At 42.5% G+C, this 26,832-nt stretch overlaps 1 protein-coding gene across 1 annotated transcript in view; it reads left to right on the top strand.

Moving 5' to 3' along the window:
• Nucleotides 1-865: 865 nt before the first annotated feature.
• The window catches only part of LOC306977849 (coagulation factor XIII A chain-like), a gene marked incomplete at both ends in the record, with an annotated part of 28,408 nt that continues 2,441 nt past the window's right edge, over nt 866-26,832 (top strand). The window contains 17 exons of the mRNA XM_079576288.1: nt 866-877; nt 957-1,190; nt 3,713-3,863; nt 6,092-6,268; nt 8,829-9,077; nt 9,336-9,454; nt 10,771-10,878; nt 11,207-11,381; nt 12,154-12,292; nt 13,553-13,656; nt 13,723-13,811; nt 15,619-15,772; nt 18,219-18,334; nt 18,861-19,026; nt 21,604-21,761; nt 22,126-22,262; nt 26,612-26,717. Coding sequence (XP_079432414.1) covers nt 866-877; nt 957-1,190; nt 3,713-3,863; nt 6,092-6,268; nt 8,829-9,077; nt 9,336-9,454; nt 10,771-10,878; nt 11,207-11,381; nt 12,154-12,292; nt 13,553-13,656; nt 13,723-13,811; nt 15,619-15,772; nt 18,219-18,334; nt 18,861-19,026; nt 21,604-21,761; nt 22,126-22,262; nt 26,612-26,717 — 2,394 coding nt within the window. The remainder of the gene's footprint in view (nt 878-956; nt 1,191-3,712; nt 3,864-6,091; nt 6,269-8,828; nt 9,078-9,335; nt 9,455-10,770; nt 10,879-11,206; nt 11,382-12,153; nt 12,293-13,552; nt 13,657-13,722; nt 13,812-15,618; nt 15,773-18,218; nt 18,335-18,860; nt 19,027-21,603; nt 21,762-22,125; nt 22,263-26,611; nt 26,718-26,832) is intronic.

Genomic DNA, 26,832 nt, shown 5'->3' with positions numbered 1-26,832 from the left:
AAAGTAATAATGTTTTGCCGAGCAAAGTTTTCTTGAGAAAAAAAATCTTATTTTAGGAAATAAAATCGAGCCATTTCTTGTTCAGATAAATTTGCTAAAAACATGATCATTTTTCTTGTAACAAGAAAGAAAAACTTTTTGAATCTTCTTCAGTTTTAGACAAAGAATATTTTTTCTTATTTTAGGAAAAACTCAGATCGAAACTCTTAATGTAAGACCTGATTCTCACAGAGAGATAAAACATTCCATTCTTTAAAGTGGGCGGCTCGGTGGCACAGCGGTTAGAGCCTCAGCTTCACAGCTCGAAGGTCCTGGGTTCGATTCCCACCAGGACGAGGCCTTTCTGTGTGGAGCATGTTCTCCCCGTGTCTACCACTAAAAACATGTACAATAGGTGAATCCTCCAGCAGGTGATTCTGACCGTCAGCCTGGCTCAATTTTTCACTAAATAAGAATGTTTTCCTTAAATTATTCCCTTTTCTGAGGACATTTTGCTTAATTCTAGCTTTATCTGCTTAAATTTAGTGTTTCTTTCTGTTTCATGATAAGAAAAATATTCTAGAAATAAGAATTCTTAGCAAGAAAAACATGCTGACCCCATTGGCAGAATTTATTCCTTAAAACAAGACAAAACGTCTTATTTTAAGATGTTTTTCCTTGTTTTTAGGAGGGCACTTTTTGCAGTGCTGGCCTGTGGGCTGTTTTCAGATTTGGGTAAAGCTGAGGTCTGGTTCATCAACTGTACGAGTGAAGAACACGTAAATAAATAAATACATGTGTAGATTATTACATGCGTGACTTGAACATGTTCTGAGCTGGAGAACCGTGAGGAAACGTCTCAGGAACGTTCTGGACTTTCCCTCTGATGAAGCTCCAGGTCAGAAGCTTCGTTTTTCTGCCGACGCGGCCGTTTGAGAAGCAGAAGTGAAAGTAACGGTCAGTCTGACCTGGAGCAGGTCCAGGTCACCCAGGACCTTCTGCAGACGGACAGAGGAACGAGGAGGAGGAGAGGAACAAAGAGGAACAAAGAGGAACAAAGAGGAACAAAGAGGAACAAAGAGGAAGTCCACGGGGATTTAAAGTCCGCTCAGACCCGGGTCAGGACTGGACTCGGTCTGGACCTTCAGCCAAACTCAGCTCTGCTTCAGAAACTCCTCCAGCTTCAGCTTCAGCTCCAACTCCAGCTCCAGGTGAGAAACATTTCATTCACAGCTTCATCTTCTTCTGCTCGAGGGAAACAATGTGGGAAAAGAAAGAAAGATTATGGGAAAAAATGTTTAAAAAAAAGAAGAAAAGTCAATCAAAAGTTGGAAAAATTTGAGAAAATTCTGGAAAAATGTCACCAAAAAAATTGGAGAAAAATTAAGAAAAATATTGGAATAAATGTGAAAAAATGCAGTTTGTTCTTGTTTGTCGTCTCCACTCTCAGACTTTGGGACAGTTTTTGTTTCATGTGGAAAAATCCTGTCGTTACAGAAACTGATTCATAATGTGGGAAAAAAATACTGAAAAAATTGGGAAAAATGACCCAAAAAATTGTATGTGGGAGAAAGAATGGAAAAAAAGAAATATTTTGGAAAAAAAGTAGTAAAATTGTTAACCCTCCAGTTTCGTAGGTCTTAGCTTTCAAATTAAGCTTTTACATTTAGGTAAAGCTAAACTGGAAAATGCACTCGGTTAAGGCGGGGGTTAAGAGGTTAAACCAGATGTCTCCTTAAAAAAAACTTTTGTATGAGTTTCATGACGTGAAACATAAACTCATCCATTGGGAAGAATCGGGATAAATACAAAAATCCAAATTTTGTCATAATTTTTTCAAACTTTTTATTATTGTTTCTCTTTTTTTCTACATTTTTAGTCAATTTTTATTTTATTTTATTTTTTTCATTATTTTTTTCCCAAACCGTTTTTAATCTGTCAAACCCTGTCCAGAACCGAGCACATTTTGTCTCCAGTTTGACTTTACCCAAATCTAAAAGCTTCATTTTAAAGCTAAGACCTAGAAAACTGATGCAAAAGGATCGTTTTCCTCCAGTTGTTTGTTGTTTTAAGAGGCTTTTGGATTTGGGTAAAGCCAAACTGGAGAAAATGTGCTTGGTTCAGGTGGGGAATAACAGATCAAATACGGTTTTAAATATAAAAAATAAATAAAAGAAGGACAATTTTTTCTCAAAACCCACAAGTTGCAGAAGGTGAACCTGCACAAAGTGCAGAAATTGCATAAAATGCAGAAAAAAGTGCAGAAAAGCATGGATTTGCGGCAGCCCCATTATAAGTCAATGGGAAAAATCTCCGACATTTCGGAAGAATTCCGCAGTCAATCAATAAATGTAAAATTGACTAAAATGCAGGAAAAAAAAGAAACCGTTGAAAAAAAGCAATGTCTGGTTAACAAAATACTGAAGAAGGACATTAATGTTTTGTTCCACTAAAAAAAAACTTTAAAGAAACTAAACCTGAGTTTAACAATGTTAAAGCGAAGTATTTCCTCCCCCTACATGTCCCAGCATGTCCTCAGACCTGTTCATGAGAGTCATGCACGAGCTTAATATAGAAGCTGCAGTGACACGCATGACCTGAGGGGGCAGTAGTGAGTCTCTTTAAGTCTCTTTAAAGAGCCTCACTACTGCCCCCTCAGGTCATATAGAAGCTGCAGTGACACGCATGACCTGAGGGGGCAGTAGTGAGTCTCTTTAAGTCTCTTTAAAGGAATAGGCCACCGTTTTTACATACTGAGATATGTTCTTACCTAGCCTTAGTCGAGTTAATATATCCCCGTCTGGTCTTTGTCCGTGCGCTCACACATACGCAGCCTCTCCCACATGTCACATAGCTCCAAAAAAGCTCACGATAGAAGCTACCAAGCTCTTCCACGTGTTCCCTATTTAAATAAAGTTACGTGAAGTGTTTTCATGCCAAGTATATTTACACAGAAATGCAACGTGTCGATTTTATAAGCAAATAAAAAGGGGGACTATATTGTGAGGCGTAATGATACGAGGAGCAAAACGTCCGCGCAGTAACTCCTAAAGGTTATTGACGGAAGTGAGCGGGGGAGTCTTTAGTCTTTGCTAAAGTGATACTAAAGAGTCTGTGTAGAAAGTGAGGATTGTTGTAAACATCTGTAAACGTCTGTAAACATCTGTAAACATCTGTAAACATCTGTAAACATCTGTGAATGTGGGTGAATGTGGGTGAAATCATGTCTAATGTCTCTTTTGCAGAATCATGGCTAGATACGGACGTGTCACAGAGCTGGTCAGACTTTACTTTACTTTACTTTACTTTACTTTCTTTGCTTTTCTTCCTTTTCTTTTCTTTTCTTTCTTTTCTTTCTTTTCTTTTCTTTATTTCTTTGCTTTTCTATCTTTTCTTTTTTTTCTTTTCTTCTTTCTTTCTTTCTTGCTTTACTTTACTTTACTTTACTTTTCTTTCACGAGGGCGGGGCGTTGGAGGAGGTTTATCTCGTTTGTTGTTGGTCGTCAAAGATTCTTTCATTCTTTGCTTTTCTTCCTTTTCTTTTCTTTCTTTCTTTCTTTCTTTCTTTCTTTGGGTCAAAAGTGGAAAAAGGGAGAGTGAAATATGGGGGAAAAAATAGGAAAAATTGAAAAAACAATAATACATTTAAACCTGGCTCGATCCTTTATTGAGATTTCCTCCTCACCTGTAGCCTCCTCGGCCTTTAGTCCAGTTTCTTCTTCGTCTTTTCCAGAACGACACCAAGAACCTCCTGGGCGCCGGCGAGGAGGAGGCGCTGCCGGAGTTCGTGCCGTACAACGACAACGACGACGACAACAACGACAACAATGGCGACACCAGCAACGACGACACCAGCGAGCAAACGCCGCGCGGTCCAGGAGGAAGTACGGGACAAACCCCCCCCCACAAACCCCCCCCACAGACCCCCCCCCCACACAAACCCCCCCACAGAAAAACACAGATCGAAAAACATCAACAACAGTGTTTCCTTAACTCTGCGAAAGGAGTGAAACAGCGCCCCCAGTTTGACGCTGGTGGTCAAAAAGTGTACTGCATCCAAATTTATCATAGAGAATGAATGGGAGTTGGTATTAACCAGATGCGGTTCAGATGCAGATGCTTTATTAGCTTTACTTTATTAGCTTTATTAGCTTTACTTTATTTTACTTTATTAGCTTTACTTTATTAGCTTTACTTTGCTTTATTAGCTTTACTTTATTAGCTTTACTTTATTAGCTTTACTTTATTAGCTTTACTTTATTAGCTTTATTAGCTTTACTTTATTTTACTTTATTAGCTTTACTTTATTAGCTTTACTTTGCTTTATTAGCTTTACTTTATTAGCTTTACTTTATTAGCTTTGCTTTATTAGCTTTACTTTATTAGCTTTACTTTATTAGCTTTACTTTATTAGCTTTACTTTATTAGCTTTGCTTTATTAGCTTTACTTTATTAGCTTTACTTTATTAGCTTTACTTTACTTTATTAGCTTTACATTATTAGCTTTACTTTATTAGCTTTACTGTATTAGCTTTGCTTTATTAGCTTTACTTTATTAGCTTTACTTTATTAGCTTTACTTTATTAGCTTTACTTTATTAGCTTTACTTTATTAGCTTTACATTATTAGCTTTACTTTATTAGCTTTACTTTATTAGCTTTACTTTATTAGCTTTACTTTACTAGCTTTACTTTATTAGCTTTACTTTATTAGCTTTACTTTATTAGCTTTACTTTATTAGCTTTACTTTATTAGCTTTACTTTATTAGCTTTACATTTTTAGCTTTACATTATTAGCTTTACTTTATTAGCTTTACTTTATTAGCTTTACATTTTTAGCTTTACATTATTAGCTTTACTTTATTAGCTTTACTTTATTAGCTTTACTTTATTAGCTTTACTTTATTAGCTTTACATTTTTAGCTTTACATTATTAGCTTTGCTTTATTAGCTTTACTTTATTAGCTTTACTATGTTCTCGTCTGTAGGACCTCATGTTCTCGTCTGTAGGACCTCATGTTCTCGCCTGTAGAGCCTCATGTTCTCGTCTATAGGACCTCATGTTCTCGTCTATAGGACCTCATGTTCTCCCCTGTGGGACCTCATGTTCTCGTCTGTGGGACCTCATGTTCTCGCCTGTAGAGCCTCATGTTCTCGTCTGTAGGACCTCATGTTCTCCCCTATAGGACCTCATGTTCTCGCCTGTAGAGCCTCATGTTCTCGTCTATAGGACCTCATGTTCTCGTCTATAGGACCTCATGTTCTCCCCTGTGGGACCTCATGTTCTCCCCTGTGGGACCTCATGTTCTCGTCTATAGGACCTCATGTTCTCGTCTGTAGGACCTCATGTTCTCCCCTATAGGACCTCATGTTCTCCCCTGTAGAGCCTCATGTTCTCGTCTGTAGGACCTCATGTTCTCGTCTGTAGAGCCTCATGTTCTCGTCTGTAGGGCCTCATGTTCTCGTCTGTAGGGCCTCATGTTCTCGTCTGTAGGACCTCATGTTCTCCCCTGTAGGACCTCATGTTCTCCCCTGTAGGACCTCATGTTCTCGCCTGTAGGACCTCATGTTCTCGTCTGTAGGGCCTCATGTTCTCGTCTGTAGGACCTCATGTTCTCGTCTGTAGAGCCTCATGTTCTCATCTGTAGAGCCTCATGTTCTCATCTGTAGGACCTCATGTTCTCGTCTGTAGAGCCTCATGTTCTCCCCTGTAGGACCTCATGTTCTCGTCTGTAGAGCCTCATGTTCTCATCTGTAGAGCCTCATGTTCTCCCCTGTAGGACCTCATGTTCTCGTCTGTAGAGCCTCATGTTCTCGTCTGTAGGACCTCATGTTCTCGCCTGTAGAGCCTCATGTTCTCGTCTGTAGGGCCTCATGTTCTCGCCTGTAGGACCTCATGTTCTCCCCTGTAGGACCTCATGTTCTCATCTATAGGACCTCATGTTCTCCCCTGTAGGACCTCATGTTCTCGTCTGTATGACCTCATGTTCTCCCCTGTAGGACCACATGTTCTCGCCTGTACGACCTCATGTTCTCATCTATAGGACCTCATGTTCTCGTCTGTAGTACCTCATGTTCTCCCCTGTAGGACCTCATGTTCTCATCTCTGCAGGACCCCTGAAGGTGGAGCACGTGGACCTCCTTAAGAATGAGAACGCTGCAGCTCACAGGACGGACATGTACCGCCTGGATGATCTGGTGATCCGCCGTGGAGCTCCGGTCAAGATGAGGATCACCTTCGACCGGCCGGTCACACCTCAGGACAACTTCCAGGTGCAGTTCCGCATCGGTGAGTCATCCACGAAAACTGGAAAAAAAGGAGAACAATTAACCTGTGAAGGACCACCTCCTCTGATGTCCTCCCGCCGGGCTAAATTAAACAGTAACTTCTCCATTTTAACATTACTGTTAAAACAACACATTTTGTCCAAATTGCTGATGTGAACCATCATAGGAATCAGGACAAGAAGTAGCGTCTTTACATTTAGAAGGACATTGTGACAGAAACATGTAAAAAGGTTCTTTAGTTAATTAATAAAAATACAGCTTTTTTATACATCGAAAATTACACATAAACTGAAATGTCTTTCCTGAAAATATACTTCATAGCACACACTCCAAATGTAGTACAGTTGTAGCCTTACTGGTGCTCAGCATGTGTGCAAGTATGTTGTGTCCAAGTATGTTTTGGTGCTATATCTCATTAGCATCGTGCACAAACCTCTCCAAAGTGACAAATGTTATAAAAGCAAAAATATTTTCACAAATGTGTCAAACAGAGTGTTGTTACTGCAGCAGCAACAACAAACCTCCCAAAAATGGAGTAAATCAAAGCAAAATGAAGTATTTATCTCAGTTCACAAAGGTGCGTCAGTCACAGCTTCCCCCAAAACAAAATGGCCGCCTCGTTTACTCAGAAAAGCTTTTACACGTCTTCATTCACTGTTGATCTGGACTGTGGACGTCTACACAGATGCACCACTGTCACCTGGGAAATCAACAAGTCTGTGCCTATATGCTAATGTGGCTAACATGAGGCTTACATGTGGCTAACATGTGGCTAACATGAGGCTAACATGAGGCTAACATGAGGCTAACATGAGGCTAACATGTGGCTAACATGTGGCTAACATGTGGCTAACATGTGGCTAACATGTGGCTAACATGTGGCTAACATGAGGCTAACATGTGGCTAACATGAGGCTAACGTGTGGCTAACGTGTGGCTAACGTGTGGCTAACGTGTGGCTAACGTGTGGCTAACATGAGGCTAACATGTGGCTAACATGAGGCTTACATATGGCTAACATGTGGCTAACATGTGGCTAACATGTGGCTAACATGAGGCTAACATGTGGCTAACATGAGGCTAACGTGTGGCTAACGTGTGGCTAATGTGTGGCTAACGTGTGGCTAACGTGTGGCTAACATGAGGCTAACATGTGGCTAACATGAGGCTTACATATGGCTAACATGTGGCTAACATGTGGCTAGCATGTGGCTAACATGAGGCTAGCATGTGGCTAACATGAGGCTAACATGTGGCTAACATGAGGCTAACGTGTGGCTAACGTGTGGCTAACGTGTGGCTAACGTGTGGCTAGCATGAGGCTAACATGTGACTAACATGAGGCTAACATGTGGCTAACATGAGGCTAACGTGTGGCTAACGTGTGGCTAACGTGTGGCTAACGTGTGGCTAACATGAGGCTAACATGTGGCTAACATGAGGCTAACATGTGGGTAACATGTGGCTAACATGTGGCTAACATGTGGGTAACATGTGGCTAACATGAGGCTAACATGTGGCTAACATGAGGCTAACATGTGGCTAACATGTGGCTAACATGAGGCTAACATGTGGCTAACATGTGGCTAACATGAGGCTAACATGTGGCTAACATGTGGCTAACATGTGGCTAACATGCGGCTAACATGAGGCTAACATGCGGCTAACATGCGGCTAACATGTGGCTAACATGTGGCTAACATGAGGCTAACATGTGGCTAACATGTGGCTAACATGAGGCTAACATGTGGCTAACATGTGGCTAACATGAGGCTAACATGTGGCTAACATGTGGCTAACATGAGGCTAACATGCGGCTAACATGCGGCTAACATGCGGCTAACATGCGGCTAACATGAGGCTAACATGAGGCTAACATGAGGCTAACATGCGGCTAACATGCGGCTAACATGTGGCTAAAATGAGGCTAAAATGAGGCTAACATGTGGCTAGTTTCTTTGGGAAACGGCTCATTTTGAAGAGAATAGTCATTAGGATTAAGGGAACAGAACTGGAATTGCCAAAAAGTTTGTTTACAAGAAGATTTTCTCATTTGTGGAGTACCGTGAAAATTGAAAATAATGAGGCAAATTTTCCAAAAAGAGAATTTTGTTGACATTTTTGTTGAATTATATTTTACTTGATTATTTTGGACCAAAAAAAAATCCAGTCAACCTATGATTGGACCATGAATAATTTAATATGGATAAGAAATGCTTAGTTTTAATGCTCGATTTTCATGTTTTTTTTTTTTTTTTTTCTGTCCTTAATGAAAGTTTAGATTTATGTGATGGTGTTCCATGACTGGAGTAGATGTTTTGGTGCCTGTTTAAAAGTCTGTGCCACATGTCTCTATATTGGTGGAAATATAATTTGCCTAAATGCTGTATGTAAGTCAATGGAGCTGGAGTCAGTCCCTGAACAGGTTCAGAGATAAAGTGAAGAAAATTATGGGGGAAATAATTTAATAATAAAGAAGGAAAAACCTTTTGAAAATGGAGCACTGTGGGACGGTCACAGTGCCTAAAACATGCACACTAGCGCCCCCTCTGTCCCCGCAGGCGCTCACCCGAACGCGCTGAGGAAGTCTCTGGTGTCTCTGTCCTTCACGGGTCTGAAATCCAGCGGGACCTGGAGCGCCACCACCAGCCAGCAGGGGGCCTCGCTGCTGCTGGAGGTCACGCCCGAGCCGGACGCCGTCGTCGGGAAGTACCTGGTGGTGGTGGGCGTGGCCTTGGCCAACGGTCTGCAGTACACGCCGCCCGCGCTCCGGCGGCCGCTGTACGTGCTGTTCAACGCCTTCCACCGCGGTCAGTCAGACTCTCATGTTCTTCTCATGTTCTTCTCATGTTCTTCTCATGTTCTTCTCGTGTTCTTCTCATGTTCTTCTCATGTTCTTCTCATGTTCTTCTCGTGTTCTTCTCATGTTCTTCTCATGTTCTTCTCATGTTCTTCTCGTGTTCTTCTCATGTTCTTCTCATGTTCTTCTCATGTTCTTCTCGTGTTCTTCATCTGTTTGCTGTTTGTGAGGAGCAGAGGAAGGGCATCTGACGCTTTGTTTTCTGCAGACGACGTGGTTTACCTGGAGAATCAGTCGGACGCTTCTATGTACGTCATGAACGACAATGGGTTCATCCACCTGGGGAACTTCCCGCGCTACATCACGAAGCCCTGGACCTACGGACAGGTACTTCCCCACCCTGGAACCACAAAGCAGATATAATATAGATATAATATAACAGAGAGGCTCCCGAGTCCTGAGTGAACCTTCATGGCCGCTCTGTCTCCTCCTCCTGTTCCTTAACCTCTTAATTCCCGCCTTAACCGAGTGCCACATTTTTGTTGTCCTCATCACACGTTATTTTTTTGTGTGTCACATTTGTGTCTTTTTTTTGCCATTTTTTCCTCATATTTTTCACTGTATTTTTGTTGCATTTTTGTTATTTTAATCTTTTTTTTTGTAACTTTTTTATAATATTTTTTGTCATTTTTTAATCACTTTTTTTCATATTTTTGTAATAAAAAAAATACGTTTTTGTCGCATTTTTCAATTTTTTATCATTTTTATCATCATTTTTTTTTCATTTTTTTTATTTCTTCATCATATTTTTGGTCATTTTTTCATTGCATTTTTGTCCCAATTGTGTCATTTTTTTTGTCACTGTTTTGTCACATTTGTAATATTTTTTTCATCATATTTTCTGTTGCTTATTTGTCACTTTTTTCTTACTTTTTCATCCTTGACGCTTTTTTCAAGAGGCTTTTAGATTCAGTTTAAGTCGAGCTGAAGAAAAAGTGCTCAGTCCAGGTGAGGGTTCAGAGGTTAAGTCGGTCTTGGGATGTTTTAAGTCTCATTAGAATCAATGCTCCCAAGTGTCTCTTGGAGCCGCCCTTGGCCACCAGGGGGCGGTATTACAGCACTGTCAGCTCCCCGCTATGAGGGAGGACCATACAGAAACACGTTCCTCACCCATTGCCCCCACCTGAACTGAGCGCATTATGTCCAGTAAGGCTAACTTTTTTGTCATTTTATTGTCAATTTTTTATCAATTTTTTATCACATTTTTATCAAATTTTTGTCACATTTTTTGTCATTTTTTCATCCATTTTTGTCAATTTCTTGTGACATTTTTGTGTAATTTTTGCCACTTTTTCATCAATGTTTTCTCACTTTTTTGTCACATTTTTTTCATTTTTTCGTAATTTTTTTTCTTCCATTTTTTGTAATTTTTTTGTCAAATTTTAATCAAATTTTTGTCACTTTTTCATCCATTTTTCGTCACTTTTTGGTCAATGTTTTCGTCACTTTTTTGTCACATTTCCATCATTGTTTTCGTCTCAGTTTTGTCGCTATTTTCACATCTTTTTTCCAGAAGCTTTTGGATTGGGGTAAAGCCAAACTGGAGAAAATGTGCTCGGTTCAGCTGGGAGTTAAGGGGGTTAAACATATAAAACATGGTGATTAAAGGCTGTTCTTGACCAGTGCGTGATGTTTCTCCTCAGTTCGATGCTGGAGTTCTGGACGCCTGTATCTTCATCATGGACAGGTCTCAGCTGCCCATCGCCGACCGAGGAGACGCGGTGAAGGTCTGCCGGATGGCGTCCGCCATGGTACCACTCATTTTATTCCCCCATTTTTGCCCTTTTAAAACAAAAAACATTTTCATTTTTTTTCCCAATTTTTAAAATGCCCTATTTTTTCCAAATGTTTTAACCAGGTTTAGTGTTTGTTTATGGCCATTTTCTTTATGTTTTCTTCTGGCAAGTAGAGAAAAAGTGCAGATCAAATCTTCTGAATCTGTTTGTATAGTTTACAAAACACTCAGACTTTCACCACCGTCATTCTCTGAGGTCAGAGGTCAGAGGTCAGGCTGTGAGACAGACGGACCTTTGGCCAGATTGTTTCAGTCAGATCATATCCGAACCTGTGGCGTTGCAGATCAACTCCCATGACGACCAGGGCGTGCTGGTGGGGAACTGGAGTGAGGACTTCTCGCTGGGCACTCGGCCGGGGGTTTGGACCGGCTCCGTCGAAATCCTGCGAAAGTACCACAGCACCAGGGCGCCCGTGTCCTACGCCCAGTGCTGGGTGTACGCCGGCGTCCTCAACACCTGTGAGTCCCCGCCCACACGCACACCTGCGGCCAATCACGGGCGAGTATCCGAGCCTCTGTGTGTGTGTCCTCAGTCCTGCGCTGTCGGGAATTTGTGTCACATTTTTGTTGAATTTTTGTCATTTTTTTGTTGAATTTTTGTCATTTTTTTGTTGAATTTTTGTCATTTTTTTGTTGAATTTTTGTCACATTTTTGTGGAATTTTTGTCATTTTTTTGTGGAATTTTTTTCATTTTTTTGTGGAATTTTTGTCACATTTTTGTGGAATTTTTTTCATTTTTTTGTGGAATTTTTGTCATTTTTTGTTGAATTTTTGTCATTTTTTTGTGGAATTTTTTTCATTTTTTTGTGGAATTTTTGTCACATTTTTGTGGAATTTTTTTCATTTTTTTGTGGAATTTTTGTCATTTTTTTGTGAAATTTTTGTTGAATTTTTGTCACATTTTTGTTGAATTTTTGTTATTTTTTTGTTGAGTTTTTGTCAGTTTTTTGTTGAATTTTTGTCACATTTTTGTTGAATTTTTGTCACTTTTTTGTTGAATTTTTGTCACATTTTTGTTGAATTTTGGTCACATTTTGTTGAATTTTTGTCACATTTTGTTGAATTTTGGTCACATTTTGTTGAATTTTTGTCACATTTTGTTGAATTTTGGTCACATTTTTGTTGTGCTGGGTGTACGCCGGCGTCCTCAACACCTGTGAGTCCCCGCCCACACGCACACCTTCAGCCAATCACGGGCGAGCCTCCGAGCCTCTGTCTGTGTGTCCTCAGTCCTGCGCTGTCTGGGTTTGGCGGCGCGCGTCATCACCAACTTCTTCTCGGCTCACGACAACAACGGGAACATGCGCACGGACCTGGTGTTCACCGAGGACTTTCAGCCGGACACCAGGCACACCCGGGACTCCATCTGGTACCGCACACGCCAAAACACACGCTAAGACATCACAGAAACACGTCGAGCTAATGCTAACCCCACACCAGGCACACCCGGGACTCCATCTGGTACCGTTCAGGCCAAAACACACGCCAAAACACACGCTAAGACATCACAGAAACACGCCGAGCTAATGCTAACCCAACACCAGGGACTCCATCTGGCACCACACAGGCCAAAACACACGCTAAGACATCACAGAAACACGCCGAGCTAATGCTAACCCGACACCAGGGACTCCATCTGGTACAACACAGGCCAAAACACACGCTAAGACATCACAGAAACACGCCGAGCTAATGCTAACCCGACACCAGGGACTCCATCTGGTACCACACAGGCCAAAACACACGCTAAGACATCACAGAAACACGCCAAGCTAATGCTAACCCGACACCAGGGACTCCATCTGGTACCACACAGGCCAAAACACACGCTAAGACATCACAGAAACACGCCGAGCTAATGCTAACCCGACACCAGGGACTCCATCTGGTACAACACAGGCCAAAACACACGCTAAGACATCACAGAAACACGCCGAGCTAATGCTAACCCGACACCAGGGACTCCATCTGGTACAACACAGGCCAAAACACACGCTAAGACATCACAGAAACACGCCGAGCTAATGCTAACCCGACACCAGGGACTCCATCTGGTACAACACACGCCAAAACACACGCTAAGACATCACAGAAACACGCCGAGCTAATGCTAACCCGACACCCGGGACTCCATCTGGTACAACACATGCCAAAACACACGCTAAGACATCACAGAAACACGCTGAGCTAATGCTAACCCGACACCAGGGACTCCATCTGGTACCACACAGGCCAAAACACACGCTAAGACATCACCAAAACACGCCGAGCTAATGCTAACCCGACACCAGGGACTCCATCTGGTACCACACACGCCAAAACACACGCTAAGACATCACAGAAACACGCCGAGCTAATGCTAACCCGACACCAGGGACTCCATCTGGTACCACACACGCCAAAACACACGCTAAGACATCACAGAAACACACCAAGCTAATGCTAACCCAACACCAGGCACACCAGGGACTCCATCTGGTACCACACAGGCCAAAACACACGCTAAGACATCCCTAAAACACGCCGAGCTAATGCTAACCCCACACCCGGGACTCCATCTGGTACCGCACACGCCAAAACACACGCTAAGACATCCCTAAAACACGCCAAGCTAATGCTAACCCTGTAGGAACTACCACTGCTGGAACGAGGTGTTCATGCGCCGCTCCGACATCCCGGCCGAGTTCAGCGGATGGCAGGTCATCGACTCCACGCCACAGGAAACCAGCGACGGTGAGGATTTCACAATAAAACAGGCCTTTTCACAATAAAACCTGCTTTGTTTTTTTTGTTTTTCAGGGAACTACCGCTGCGGCCCGGCGTCCGTCAAAGCCATCAAGATGGGAAAAGTGTGTTTCCCCTTCGACGGAAAGTTCATCTTCGCGGAGGTAACGGCGCCCCCTGGAGTTTGACTCCAGAGCTGGGACTGTTACAGGTTCTTCGATACCGGTGCTTTAAGTAAGGATTAAACACCTCGGAGCCGCGTTAGACGGTTCTAACGCCCGACACAGTGTTGTTCCTCCTGCATTATAACGTCTAACGCGGCTCCTCGTTGTTTAATCCGCTTATACCAGGGTCCCACAAACCTAACATTTATAATAAATGTGTTTTTCATTGACTAAAGTCACTAAATCTGCCAGACTACGGGACTATTTTGTGTGGGTTATTAGCCGGTCACTGAAGGCTGGTCTCAGAGCGAGTCATTCTCCGCAGCTATTACGAGGATCTCAGTCAGGCTCAACGACACAACATCAGCACAGAATCACAACACAACAGGACTAACCGGGAAACACTTTTATGTGAAAAAAATGACAAAAAAATGACAAAAAAATGACAAAAAAATGACAAAAAAATGACAAAAAAATGACAAAAAATGACAAAAAAATACAAAAAAATGACAAAAAATGACAAAAATTGACCAAAAAATACAAAAAAAAACAAAAAAAAAGAAAAATAAATGAAAAAAATTGACAAAAAATGACAAAAAAATGACAAAAAAATGACAAAAAATGACAAAAAAAATGACAAAAAAAATGACAAAAATGACAAAAAATGACAAAAAATGACAAAAAATGACAAAAAAATACAAAAAAATACAAAAAAATGAAAAATAAATGAAAAAAATTGACCAAAAAATGACAAAAAATTGACCAAAAAATGACAAAAAATGACTAAAAATGACAAAAAAATGACAAAAAATGACCAAAAAAATGACAAAAAATGACAAAAAAATGACAAAAAAATGACAAAAAATGACAAAAAAATACAAAAAAAATGACAAAAAAATACAAAAAAAATGAAAAATAAATGAAAAAAAATACAACAAAATGACAAAAAACACTTTTCCCTGGAAGGAAACACCGATATGCGGCACTCGTGGGCAGGAGTTATTTACCTTTTACGCTGTTTAACCTGAAGCTAAAGCTAGCTAGCTCAACCAGCTCAACTGTTTATGGAAACAGCTGTGGTGGAGTCGCTCACACCTGGGCCCCCCCAACTCAAACTTTTATGTTTGACTTTACTAATCCAGACAAAGATGCTTCAATGCAGGATCATTTTATGTACGCCTGAAAATGATGAATAGCCTTAACCGTTTCCAATAGAAATGTAAAGCTCATATGTTATTAACAGTAGCTAACCTAGCTGCTCACTCTCCTCTACAAACATTTAGCAAACACTAAATCCATCTCATACGTTCCTGTCAGTCACTAATTACGCCTTTATCAACGGAGTGATATCCCAGTGATTTAACTACCGGACTATGTGTGCGGTTATACCAAAATAATGCACCAGCCAATCAGAATCCAGTATTCACCCAGACCATGGTGTAACGATACTTGGTTTTTGTTACGATACTAAAATATTTGTCGCCTTGAAGCAGAAAACAGAACAATATGTGTGGAAGTGCAGGTTCTTCTCCAATGTCAAGAAATGTTGGAATCATTTGGGGGAAAATGGAGGACAAACGGGCAAAAACGGGAAATAGTAATAAAAATGAAGGGGAAAAAATCGGCAACAATAAGGAAAAAAATGGGGCTTAATCAGGGGAAAAAATGTGGCCAAGATAAACAAGTAGGAAATTGGGGGAAACATTGATGAAAGAATCTGGAATTTTTTAATTTGTTTTTATTTATTGGGTAAAAATGTTTTTCCGACACCAAACGGGTTTAACGGTCGTGTCGATTCGGTTTCCAGGTGAACAGTGACATCATTTACCACATCCGGGACCGGTACGGAAACCTGACCACGGCCTTCATCGACAAGAAGAAGGTCGGCAAGAAGATCCTCACAGAAGGTCCCAATGAGTACACGCCACAGGACCTCACGCTGGAGTACAAGCACCACGAGGGTGAGTACGAGCACCACGAGGGTGAGTACGAGCACCGCGAGGGTGAGTACGAGCACCACGAGGGTGAGTACGAGCACCACGAGGGTGAGTACGAGCACCGCGAGGGTGACTACAATGAGTACGAGCACCACGAGGGTGAGTACAACCCTAACCCTAGCCCTGTACTTAAGGATAGTGGAGTTTACGAACTAAAGCTAACCTTACCTTAGCCCTAACCTTAAGGATAGTGGAGTTTACGAACTAAAGCTAACCTTACCTTAGCCTAAACTTAAGGATAGTGGAGTTTACGAACTAAAGCTAACCTTACCTTAGCCCTAAACTTAAGGATAGTGGAGTTTACGAGCTAAAGCTAACCTTACCTAAGCCCTAACCTTAAGGATAGTGGAGTTTACGAACTAAAGCTAACCTTACCTTAGCCCTAAACTTAAGGATAGTGGAGTTTATGAACTAAAGCTAACCTTACCTTACCTTAGCCCTAACCTTAAGGATAGTGGAGTTTACGAACTAAAGCTAACCTTACCTTAGCCCTAAACTTAAGGATAGTGGAGTTTACGAACTAAAGCTAACCTTACCTTAGCCCTAACCTTAAGGATAGAGGAGTTTACGAACTAAAGCTAACCTTACCTTAGCCCTAACCTTAAGGATAGTGGAGTTTACGAGCTAAAGCTAACCTTACCTTAGCCCTAACCTTAAGGATAGTGGAGTTTACGAACTAAAGCTAACCTTACCTTAGCCCTAAACTTAAGGATAGTGGAGTTTACGAACTAAAGCTAACCTTACCTTAGCCCTAACCTTAAGGATAGTGGAGTTTACGAACTAAAGCTAACCTTACCTTAGCCCTAAACTTAAGGATAGTGGAGTTTATGAGCTAAAGCTAACCTTACCTTAGCCCTAACCTTAAGGATAGTGGAGTTTACGAGCTAAAGCTAACCTTACCGTAGCCCTAAACTTAAGGATAGTGGAGTTTACGAACTAAAGCTAACCTTACCTTAGCCCTAACCTTAAGGATAGTGGAGTTTACGAGCTAAAGCTAACCTTACCTTAGCCCTAACCTTAAGGATAGTGGAGTTTACGAGCTAAAGCTAACCTTACCTTAGCCCTAAACTTAAGGATTGTGGAGTTTACGAGCTAAAGCTAACCTTACCTTAGCCCTAAACTTAAGGACAGTGGAGTTTACGAACTAAAGCTAACCTTACCTTAGCCCTAACCTTAAGGATAGTGGAGTTTACGAACTAAAGCTAACCTTACCTTAGCCCTAAACTTAAGGATAGTGGAGTTTACGAACTAAAGCTAACCTTACCTTAGCCCTAACCTTAAGGATAGTGGAGTTTACGAGCTAAAGCTAACCTTACCTTAGCCCTAAACTTAAGGATAGTGGAGTTTATGAACTAAAGCTAACCTTACCTTAGCCCTAACCTTAAGGATAGTGGAGTTTACGAACTAAAGCTAACCTTACCTTAGCCCTGTACTTAAGGATAGTGGAGTTTACGAGCTAAAGCTAACCTTACCTTAGCCCTAAACTTAAGGATAGTGGAGTTTACGAGCTAAAGCTAACCTTACCTTAGCCCTGTACTTAAGGATAGTGGAGTTTACGAGCTAAAGCTAACCTTACCTTAGCCCTAACCTTAAGGATAGTGGAGTTTACGAGCTAAAGCTAACCTTACCTTAGCCCTAACCTTAAGGATAGTGGAGTTTGTGAACTAAAGCTAACCTTACCTTAGCCCTAACCTTAAGGATAGTGGAGTTTACGAACTAAAGCTAACCTTACCTTAGCCCTAACCTTAAGGATAGTGGAGTTTACGAACCAAAGCTAACCTTACCTTAGCCCTAACCTTAAGGATAGTGGAGTTTGTGAACTAAAGCTAACCTTACCTTAGCCCTAACCTTAAGGATAGTGGAGTTTACGAACTAAAGCTAACCTTACCTTAGCCCTAACCTTAAGGATAGTGGAGTTTACGAACCAAAGCTAACCTTACCTTAGCCCTAACCTTAAGGATAGTGGAGTTTACGAACCAAAGCTAACCTTACCTTAGCCCTAACCTTAAGGATAGTGGAGTTTACGAGCTAAAGCTAACCTTACCTTAGCCCTAACCTTAAGGATAGTGGAGTTTGTGAACTAAAGCTAACCTTACCTTAGCCCTAACCTTAAGGATAGTGGAGTTTACGAACTAAAGCTAACCTTACCTTAGCCCTAACCTTAAGGATAGTGGAGTTTACGAACCAAAGCTAACCTTACCTTAGCCCTAACCTTAAGGATAGTGGAGTTTACGAACCAAAGCTAACCTTACCTTAGCCCTAACCTTAAGGATAGTGGAGTTTACGAGCTAAAGCTAACCTTACCTTAGCCCTAACCTTAAGGACAGTGGAGTTTGAGGGTGAGTCCAGCTCAGCCCAGACCTTCCCTCACGGTTTAGTCCTGAACGTCTCGGTTCGTTCTCGTTCACAGACTTCGAAGCATCGGCGAACGAGGCGGCGCTGGCGATGGCGGAGAGTTACGGCTGCGGCAGAGACCACACCGTCGTCCCGCCCGCCCCCCTGACCATCGCGATCAACACCGAGAAGGTACGGGCCAATCACAGAGCAGGGACGGTTCAAACGGGCCAACCACAGAGCAGGGACGATTCAAACGGGCCAATCACAGAGCAGGGACGGTTCAAACGGGCCAATCACAGAGCAGGGACGGTTCAAACGGGCCAATCACAGAGCAGGGACGGTTCAAACGGGCCAATCACAGAGCAGGGACGGTTCAAACGGGCCAGTCACAGAGCAGGGACGGTTCAAACGGGCCAATCACAGAGCAGGGACGGTTCAAACGGGCCAGTGTCATTTCCCTATTCACCTTATTCCAGAAGCCATGAATGAAATAATCAAAAAATAATAATAATTCAATGGGAAAACTTGGGGGAAAATTAGGGGGAAAGTTTGGGGGAAAAATTTAGAATAAATTTGGGGGAATTAAGGGAAAAAATTGTTAAAAATTGGGGGAGGACGTATTCATCCGCAGCGCTACGTGAGATCAGAATGTCTCTGAGCTAACGCTGAGCTAACGGCTAACTTCAGACTGGTGTTGTTTACCTGCCGTTGCCAGGGTTACGTGGGCAGTCCCGTGGAGGTGCAGGCGGACTTCGTGAACAAGGCGAGCGCTCCGCTGCAGATCTCGGTGACGGTTTCCGTGGAGACCATCTACTACACGGGCGTCAGCGCGAAGCTCGTCCACCGCGAGCGCCACAAGCTGGACCTGCCGCCCAACGACAGTGAGCACTCACACGTACAGTCGACTGGACCGGGGTGTCCCGGTGTAAAGCTTTTAAACGACCCCCCCATTTCAGGCTACCCCCCGGTAATTTGAAATTAGTTTCAAGTTACCCCCGGGGGGTAAGATGAACGCGATTTCAAGCTACCGCCCCTGATTTCAGATTACCCCCCTCTCAACTGCTTTCTTCATCCACAAGATACATTACAGGAACCGCGGTTGGAGCCCTAACCTTAAGGATAGTGGAGTTTACGAGCTAAAGCTAACCTTACCTTAGCCCTAACCTTAAGGATAGTGGAGTTTACGAGCTAAAGCTAACCTTACCTTAGCCCTAACCTTAAGGATAGTGGAGTTTGTGAACTAAAGCTAACCTTACCTTAGCCCTAACCTTAAGGATAGTGGAGTTTGTGAACTAAAGCTAACCTTACCTTAGCCCTAAACTTAAGGATAGTGGAGTTTACAAACTAAAGCTAACCTTACCTTAGCCCTAACCTTAAGGATAGTGGAGTTTACGAGCTAAAGCTAACCTTACCTTAGCCCTAACCTTAAGGATAGTGGAGTTTACAAACTAAAGCTAACCTTACCTTAGCCCTAACCTTACGGATAGTGGAGTTTGTGAACTAAAGCTAACCTTACCTTAGCCCTAAACTTAAGGATAGTGGAGTTTACAAACTAAAGCTAACCTTACCTTAGCCCTAACCTTAAGGATAGTGGAGTTTACGAGCTAAAGCTAACCTTACCTTAGCCCTAACCTTAAGGATAGTGGAGTTTACAAACTAAAGCTAACCTTACCTTAGCCCTAACCTTAAGGATAGTGGAGTTTACGAGCTAAAGCTAACCTTACCTTAGCCCTAACCTTAAGGATAGTGGAGTTTACGAGCTAAAGCTAACCTTACCTTAGCCCTAACCTTAAGGATAGTGGAGTTTGTGAACTAAAGCTAACCTTACCTTAGCCCTAACCTTAAGGATAGTGGAGTTTGTGAACTAAAGCTAACCTTACCTTAGCCCTAAACTTAAGGATAGTGGAGTTTACAAACTAAAGCTAACCTTACCTTAGCCCTAACCTTAAGGATAGTGGAGTTTACGAGCTAAAGCTAACCTTACCTTAGCCCTAACCTTAAGGATAGTGGAGTTTACAAACTAAAGCTAACCTTACCTTAGCCCTAACCTTACGGATAGTGGAGTTTGTGAACTAAAGCTAACCTTACCTTAGCCCTAAACTTAAGGATAGTGGAGTTTACAAACTAAAGCTAACCTTACCTTAGCCCTAACCTTAAGGATAGTGGAGTTTACGAGCTAAAGCTAACCTTACCTTAGCCCTAACCTTAAGGATAGTGGAGTTTACAAACTAAAGCTAACCTTACCTTAGCCCTAACCTTAAGGATAGTGGAGTTTACGAACTAAAGCTAATCTTACCTTAGCCCTAAACTTAAGGATAGTGGAGTTTACGAGCTAAAGCTAACCTTACCTTAGCCCTAACCTTAAGGATAGTGGAGTTTACAAACTAAAGCTAACCTTACCTTAGCCCTAACCTTAAGGATAGTGGAGTTTACGAGCTAAAGCTAACCTTACCTTAGCCCTAACCTTAAGGATAGTGGAGTTTACGAGCTAAAGCTAACCTTACCTTAGCCTTAAACTTAAGGACAGTGGAGTTTACGAACTAAAGCTAACATTACCTTAGCCCTAACCTTAAGGATAGTGGAGTTTACGAGCTAAAGCTAACCTTATCTTAGCCCTAAACTTAAGGATAGTGGAGTTTACGAGCTAAAGCTAACCTTACCTTAGCCCTAACCTTAAGGATAGTGGAGTTTACAAACTAAAGCTAACCTTACCTTAGCCCTAACCTTAAGGATAGTGGAGTTTACGAGCTAAAGCTAACATTACCTTAGCCCTAACCTTAAGGATAGTGGAGTTTACGAACTAAAGCTAACCTTACCTTAGCCCTAACCTTAAGGATAGTGGAGTTTACGAACTAAAGCTAACCTTACCTTAGCCCTAACCTTAAGGATAGTGGAGTTTACGAACTAAAGCTAACCTTACCTTAGCCCTAACCTTAAGGATAGTGGAGTTTACGAACTAAAGCTAACCTTACCTTAGCCCTAACCTTAAGGATAGTGGAGTTTACGAACAAAAGCTAACCTTACCTTAGCCCTAACCTTAAGGATAGTATAGTTTACGAACTAAAGCTAACCTTACCTTAGCCCTAAACTTAAGGATAGTGGAGTTTACGAGCTAAAGCTAACCTTACCTTAGCCCTAACCTTAAGGATAGTGGAGTTTACGAGCTAAAGCTAACCTTACCTTAGCCCTAAACTTAAGGATAGTGGAGTTTACGAACTAAAGCTAACCTTACCTTAGAAACTTGAAACTTGAAATCAATTTCAAGTTACCCCCCGGTAGTCTGATATCAATTTCAAAGTACCGGGGGGCAAGGTGAATGGAGGGTAGTTTGAAATCACCGGTTCAGCTCTCTCTGAATTGATCATCACTATTTAACCTCTTCACCTAAAAACCCCAGTCCAGTCGACACATTGGTACAAAGACACCGGTGTGTGACTGCCTGTGCTGTTCCCCTCCAGCCCAGCAGATGGAGCTGTCGGTGCCCCCTCATAAGTACATGCAGGCCCTCGGCTCTCAGCCCAGTCTGCGGGTCACCGTCACGGCCAAGCTGCCCCAGGGCAAGATGGTGAGCGAGTCCATCGAGATCACCCTGGAGGTGCTGCGGCTGAAGCTGCAGGTGAGCCCCGCCCACGGCCCCAAGCGTATTTTTTTGTTTCGTTTTTTCAAATTTTCCAAATCTTTTTTCCACTATTCACAATTTTCCTTCCAATTTTCATAGTTTTTTCTCTATTTTTCCCCTTTATTCTAATTGTTTTATTATTATTTTTTTTCCTACATTTTTTCTCCCCCAATTTCTATCTTTTTTTCTCACTTTTTCCCGAACTTTTTTCCCCCTTTTATCGCCTACATTTTTAAAAATCATTTATTTCTCTATTTTTCCCTTTGTTATTTTTTTTTTCCACCATTTTTTTCCTCCAATTTCTATCTCTTTTCTCCACTTTTTTCTTGTGTGACCTGTCGTTACCGCTGCTGTCCTGCAGGTGTCCTCGCCCCTGCACTTGGGGCAGAAGGCCGTCGCGAGCGTCTCCTTCGTGAACCCGCTGGACGTGGCGTTGGAGCGCCCCCATCTGGTCCTGGAGGGGTCCGGCCTGATTCAGTTCACCGAGAAGTACTTTGAGTAAGAGCCGCATCACGTGACAACGGCTGCTCCTCCACTGGGGGGCGCTGTTACTGCCTTCATCTGTGTCTGAGTTTGTGAGTTTGTGAGTCCTCTTTATTTCTGAGTGTGATTAAATATGACGGAGCCCAGCGTGGTCACGGGTTTAGCTCCACGAGGACCAAAGAGAAGTAAACAAGGATATCTGTGCGAAACATTTGAACTTCAGGCATTTGCATCAGAAAAAAGGCCAATATTTCCAGCAACAAAATGATGTTCAGAGTCGGTGTTTAATGTGAGCTTTTATTTATATTAGAAACAAAGATTTGCTCAGAGGGATTTTAGATCAGGTTTAGTTTTTAAATAAACTCTGCATTAGTGAAGAAAGACCTCCTTGTTTTTTTTGTTCAAAGCTCAGTAAATCCATCAGGAATCAGATCTGTGTAAAAATATCCAAATGAGTGGGGTCTGATGGAGCGACTAAAGTGCAGATGTTGTTAAAGGAACAGGCCTCCGTTTTTCCAGACTGAGATCTGTTCTTACCTGAGACGAGTTCATGTGTTCCTGTCTGGTCTTCACGCGTGTCCTCAGTCACGTTAGCACAGACAGCGTTAGCATTAGCCTCTCCTCCTCTGTAGCTCCAAACCAGGTGAAGATAGAAGCTGCCGAGCTCTTCCACAGATAACGACCAGCGTTCTATACATTATCCCTTACTCACAATACAGTTCCTTTTTATTCACGTAGAAAATCCACATTGTTTAATTTTGTGTAATTATACTTTATCGTGTAGCTGTATTTAAATAGTGAAAACGTGGAAGAGCTCGGAGGCTTCTATCTTCACCTGGTTTGGAGCTACAGAGGAGGAGAGGCTAATGCTAACGCCGTCTGTGCTAACGTGACTGAGGACACGCGTGAAGGACAGAGCGTGTGTTCGTGTGTGTTCGTGTGTGTGTTTGTTAAAGTATCACAGCGTGGACAGAGTGTGTGTTCGTGTGTGTGTTTGTTAAAGTATCACAGCGTGGACAGAGTGTGTGTTCGTGTGTGTGTTTGTTAAAGTATCACAGCGTGGACAGAGCGTGTGTTCGTGTGTGTGTTTGTTAAAGTATCACAGCGTGGACAGAGCGTGTGTTAGTGTGTGTTTGTGTGTGTGTTTGTTAAAGTATCACAGCGTGGACAGAGCGTGTGTTTGTGTGTGTGTTTGTTAAAGTATCACAGCGTGGACAGAGCGTGTGTGTGTGTGTGTGTTCGTGTGTGTGTTTGTTAAAGGGGGGGTATTATGCAAAATCGACTTTTTCAAGCTTTACATCATGTTATTAAGTCATTCCCTCATTAAAAACATGCCTGAAGTGTTGCCTTGGCACATTCACGTATTTTCGAGTAATCTGTAAAAACTCTGATGGCGGCCATTTTAGGGATAAAACGCCTGATTCCTTCAGGAAACGCCTCCGACCTCCAGGATACGCCTCCAACCTTTCGTCACCAGCCGAGTAACCAACCACTGCTCCTCAGCAGAACCCCCTCCCCGCAGTGTCCAGCCCTAAGATGTAAACAGAGTCATCATGGAGGATTAGCTTCATGTGTTGTGAACCGGAGCCACAGCAGACTTTTACAAAGACACACATCAGTGTTTCTGTTACCGAAACACCCAGGATTAAAACCGGTGACAAGAACACTTATTTCAGTGTCTGGTTCTGCGCTGGGCCTTGATGATGCACAGAGCCTCCGGAGAAAGCTAATGCTAAGCTAAACCTCGAGTCATCACGTGAAAACGAGAAATATGCACACATAAAGTCAATAAAACCACCACACACATAAAGAACCGTTTAACAATGATCACACACGGAGCCAGGCTTGTTGATTTGGAAGTTTATTGCTCACATTTCATCTACAATGGGTCATAGCCGAGTGGCTTTCTCCCGGAGCTAACAAGCTAGCCGCGACAAGCTAACGGGAAAATTCACTGAATACAAGCAGCATATTATGCACTAAAAACGCCACTAAAACAGGCAACTGCTTGAAGCAGCCTTTATGATGATCACACACGGAGCCTGGCTTGTTGATTTTGTAGTTTATTGCTCACATTTCATCTACAGTGAGTCGTAGCCGAGCGGTTTCTCCCGGAGCTAAGGCACTATTAGCCACGACAAGCTAACAACCTTCACCTTCACAACATTCATTGAAAACAGGCAGCATATTATGCACAAATAACGTCAATAAAGCAGGCAACTACTTGAACCAGCCTTTACGATGATCACACAATGAGCCTGGCTTTACACATTTGTGGTTTATTGCAGACTTTTCATCAACAATGAGCTGTAGTCGATTATAACAAGCTAACGGGTAACCTCGAAAAACCACTGTCCACCTGCACAGATAATGTCCGTCTTTTGAATCGTATGGGCTCCTGCAGATCCTGGTGTCGTCCATGGGGGTATAGTTAGAGATCCATAGGGCATGGCAGATGCAAAGAGAAGCCTCCAAACAGCAGTTATTTTTCAGGCAAGAGCCCCTTCCAAGCGTCCGGTGTGGAAGGTTTGTCTCCAAATAATATCCTGTGTGGCCATTGTTCACAAAGTGATAAACAGTAGCTCCTTTCCAACAATAAAAAATAAAATGCACCGATCGTAGTTTCAATACAGTTGAGACAACGAGCGCAGTGTTGTGATGCCACAGACAGCGTGTGGAGGGGGCGTGTCCGAAAGGGTCAGAGGTTCTTAAAGAGACAGAGGCCTATTTCAAGTCTTTCGCTACCGCCATTTTGAAAGAGCAATTTTATACAAGGCAGTTATTCTAATTTACTGCATTTACAGACCAACAGAAGGTTTGTCATCATTGTAGTGTGCCATAGACTGGTGCTATGTGGCTGAAAAAAGCATAATACCCCCTCTTTAAAGTATCACAGCGTGGACAGAGCGTGTGTTTGTGTGTGTTCGTGTGTGTGTTTGTTAAAGTATCACAGCGTGGACAGAGCGTGTGTTTGTGTGTGTGTTTGTTAAAGTATCACAGCGTGGACAGAGTGTGTGTTCGTGTGTGTGTTTGTTAAAGTATCACAGCGTGGACAGAGTGTGTGTGTGTGTGTGTTTGTTAAAGTATCACAGCGTGGACAGAGTGTGTGTTTGTGTGTGTGTTTGTTAAAGTATCACAGCGTGGACAGAGTGTGTGTTTGTGTGTGTGTGTGTGTGTTTGTTAAAGTATCACAGCGTGGACAGAGTGTGTGTTTGTGTGTGTGTTTGTTAAAGTATCACAGCGTGGACAGAGTGTGTGTTTGTGTGTGTGTGTGTGTGTTCGTGTGTGTTAAAGTATCAGCGTGGACAGAGTGTGTGTTCGTGTGTGTGTTTGTTAAAGTATCACAGCGTGGACAGAGTGTGTGTTCGTGTGTGTGTTTGTTAAAGTATCACGGCGTGGACAGAGCGTGTGTTCGTGTGTGTGTTTGTTAAAGTATCACAGCGTGGACAGAGTGTGTGTGTGTGTGTGTTTGTTAAAGTATCACAGCGTGGACAGAGTGTGTGTTCGTGTGTGTGTTTGTTAAAGTATCACAGCGTGGACAGAGTGTGTGTGTGTGTGTGTGTTCGTGTGTGTGTTTGTTAAAGTATCACAGCGTGGACAGAGTGTGTGTTTGTGTGTGTTCGTGTGTGTGATTGTTTAAGTATCTTAGCGTGGACAGAGTGTGTGTTCGTGTGTGTGTTTGTTTAAGTATCACAGCGTGGACAGAGTGTGTGTTTGTGTGTGTTCGTGTGTGTGATTGTTTAAGTATCTTAGCGTGGACAGAGTGTGTGTTCGTGTGTGTGTTTGTTAAAGTATCACAGCGTGGACAGAGCGTGTGTTCGTGTGTGTGTTTGTTAAAGTATCACAGAGTGGACAGAGCGTGTGTTCGTGTGTGTGTTTGTTAAAGTATCACAGCGTGGACAGAGCGTGTGTTCGTGTGTGTGTTTGTTAAAGTATCACAGAGTGGACAGAGCGTGTGTTCGTGTGTGTGTTTGTTAAAGTATCACAGCGTGGACAGAGTGTGTGTTCGTGTGTGTTCGTGTGTGTGTTTGTTAAAGTATCACAGCGTGGACAGAGCGTGTGTTTGTGTGTGTTCGTGTGTGTGTTTGTTCAAGTATCTTAGCGTGGACCAGACAGGTACACATGAACTCGTCTAAGGCCTGTTCCTCGAATGAAAACGCCCTAAAGCCTAAATGCCCCTGAGGCTCCTCCCACAAAGGAAATGACCATATTTGGATCCCAGCGTCATCTCGACCCTCTGCACGTCTTCACTTCTCATATTTTAGTTTCTTGTCGTTTCTTCCTGAGTGTTTGTGTGAGTTCCACATTGACGTTGTAGCAAACCCTCGGGTCGGTCCTAAGCCTGGATAAATGTGGTGTTGCAGGACGCTGGAGCCTCGGGGGGAGCTGCGCTGGGAGCTGGAGTTTTACCCGTATACACCTGGAGCCAAGATCCTCACGGTCGTCATGGTGAGCCAGAACAACTACATGGTGAGTTCACCCGTTTTACGCCTGTAGGCCAGAGGAACGCCTCATTTGAAAGCTAAGACCGACAAAACCAAAGCCTTTTTGTCGCCACAATTTTGTCACTGTTTTGTCAATATTA

The sequence above is a fragment of the Gobius niger genome (genome assembly GCF_951799975.1).
Source record: "Gobius niger genome assembly, chromosome: 18".
Lineage (NCBI taxonomy): Eukaryota > Metazoa > Chordata > Actinopteri > Gobiiformes > Gobiidae > Gobius > Gobius niger.
The sequence above is the reverse complement of the archived record's forward strand: the minus strand, read 5'-3'. Positions and strand labels throughout refer to the sequence as shown.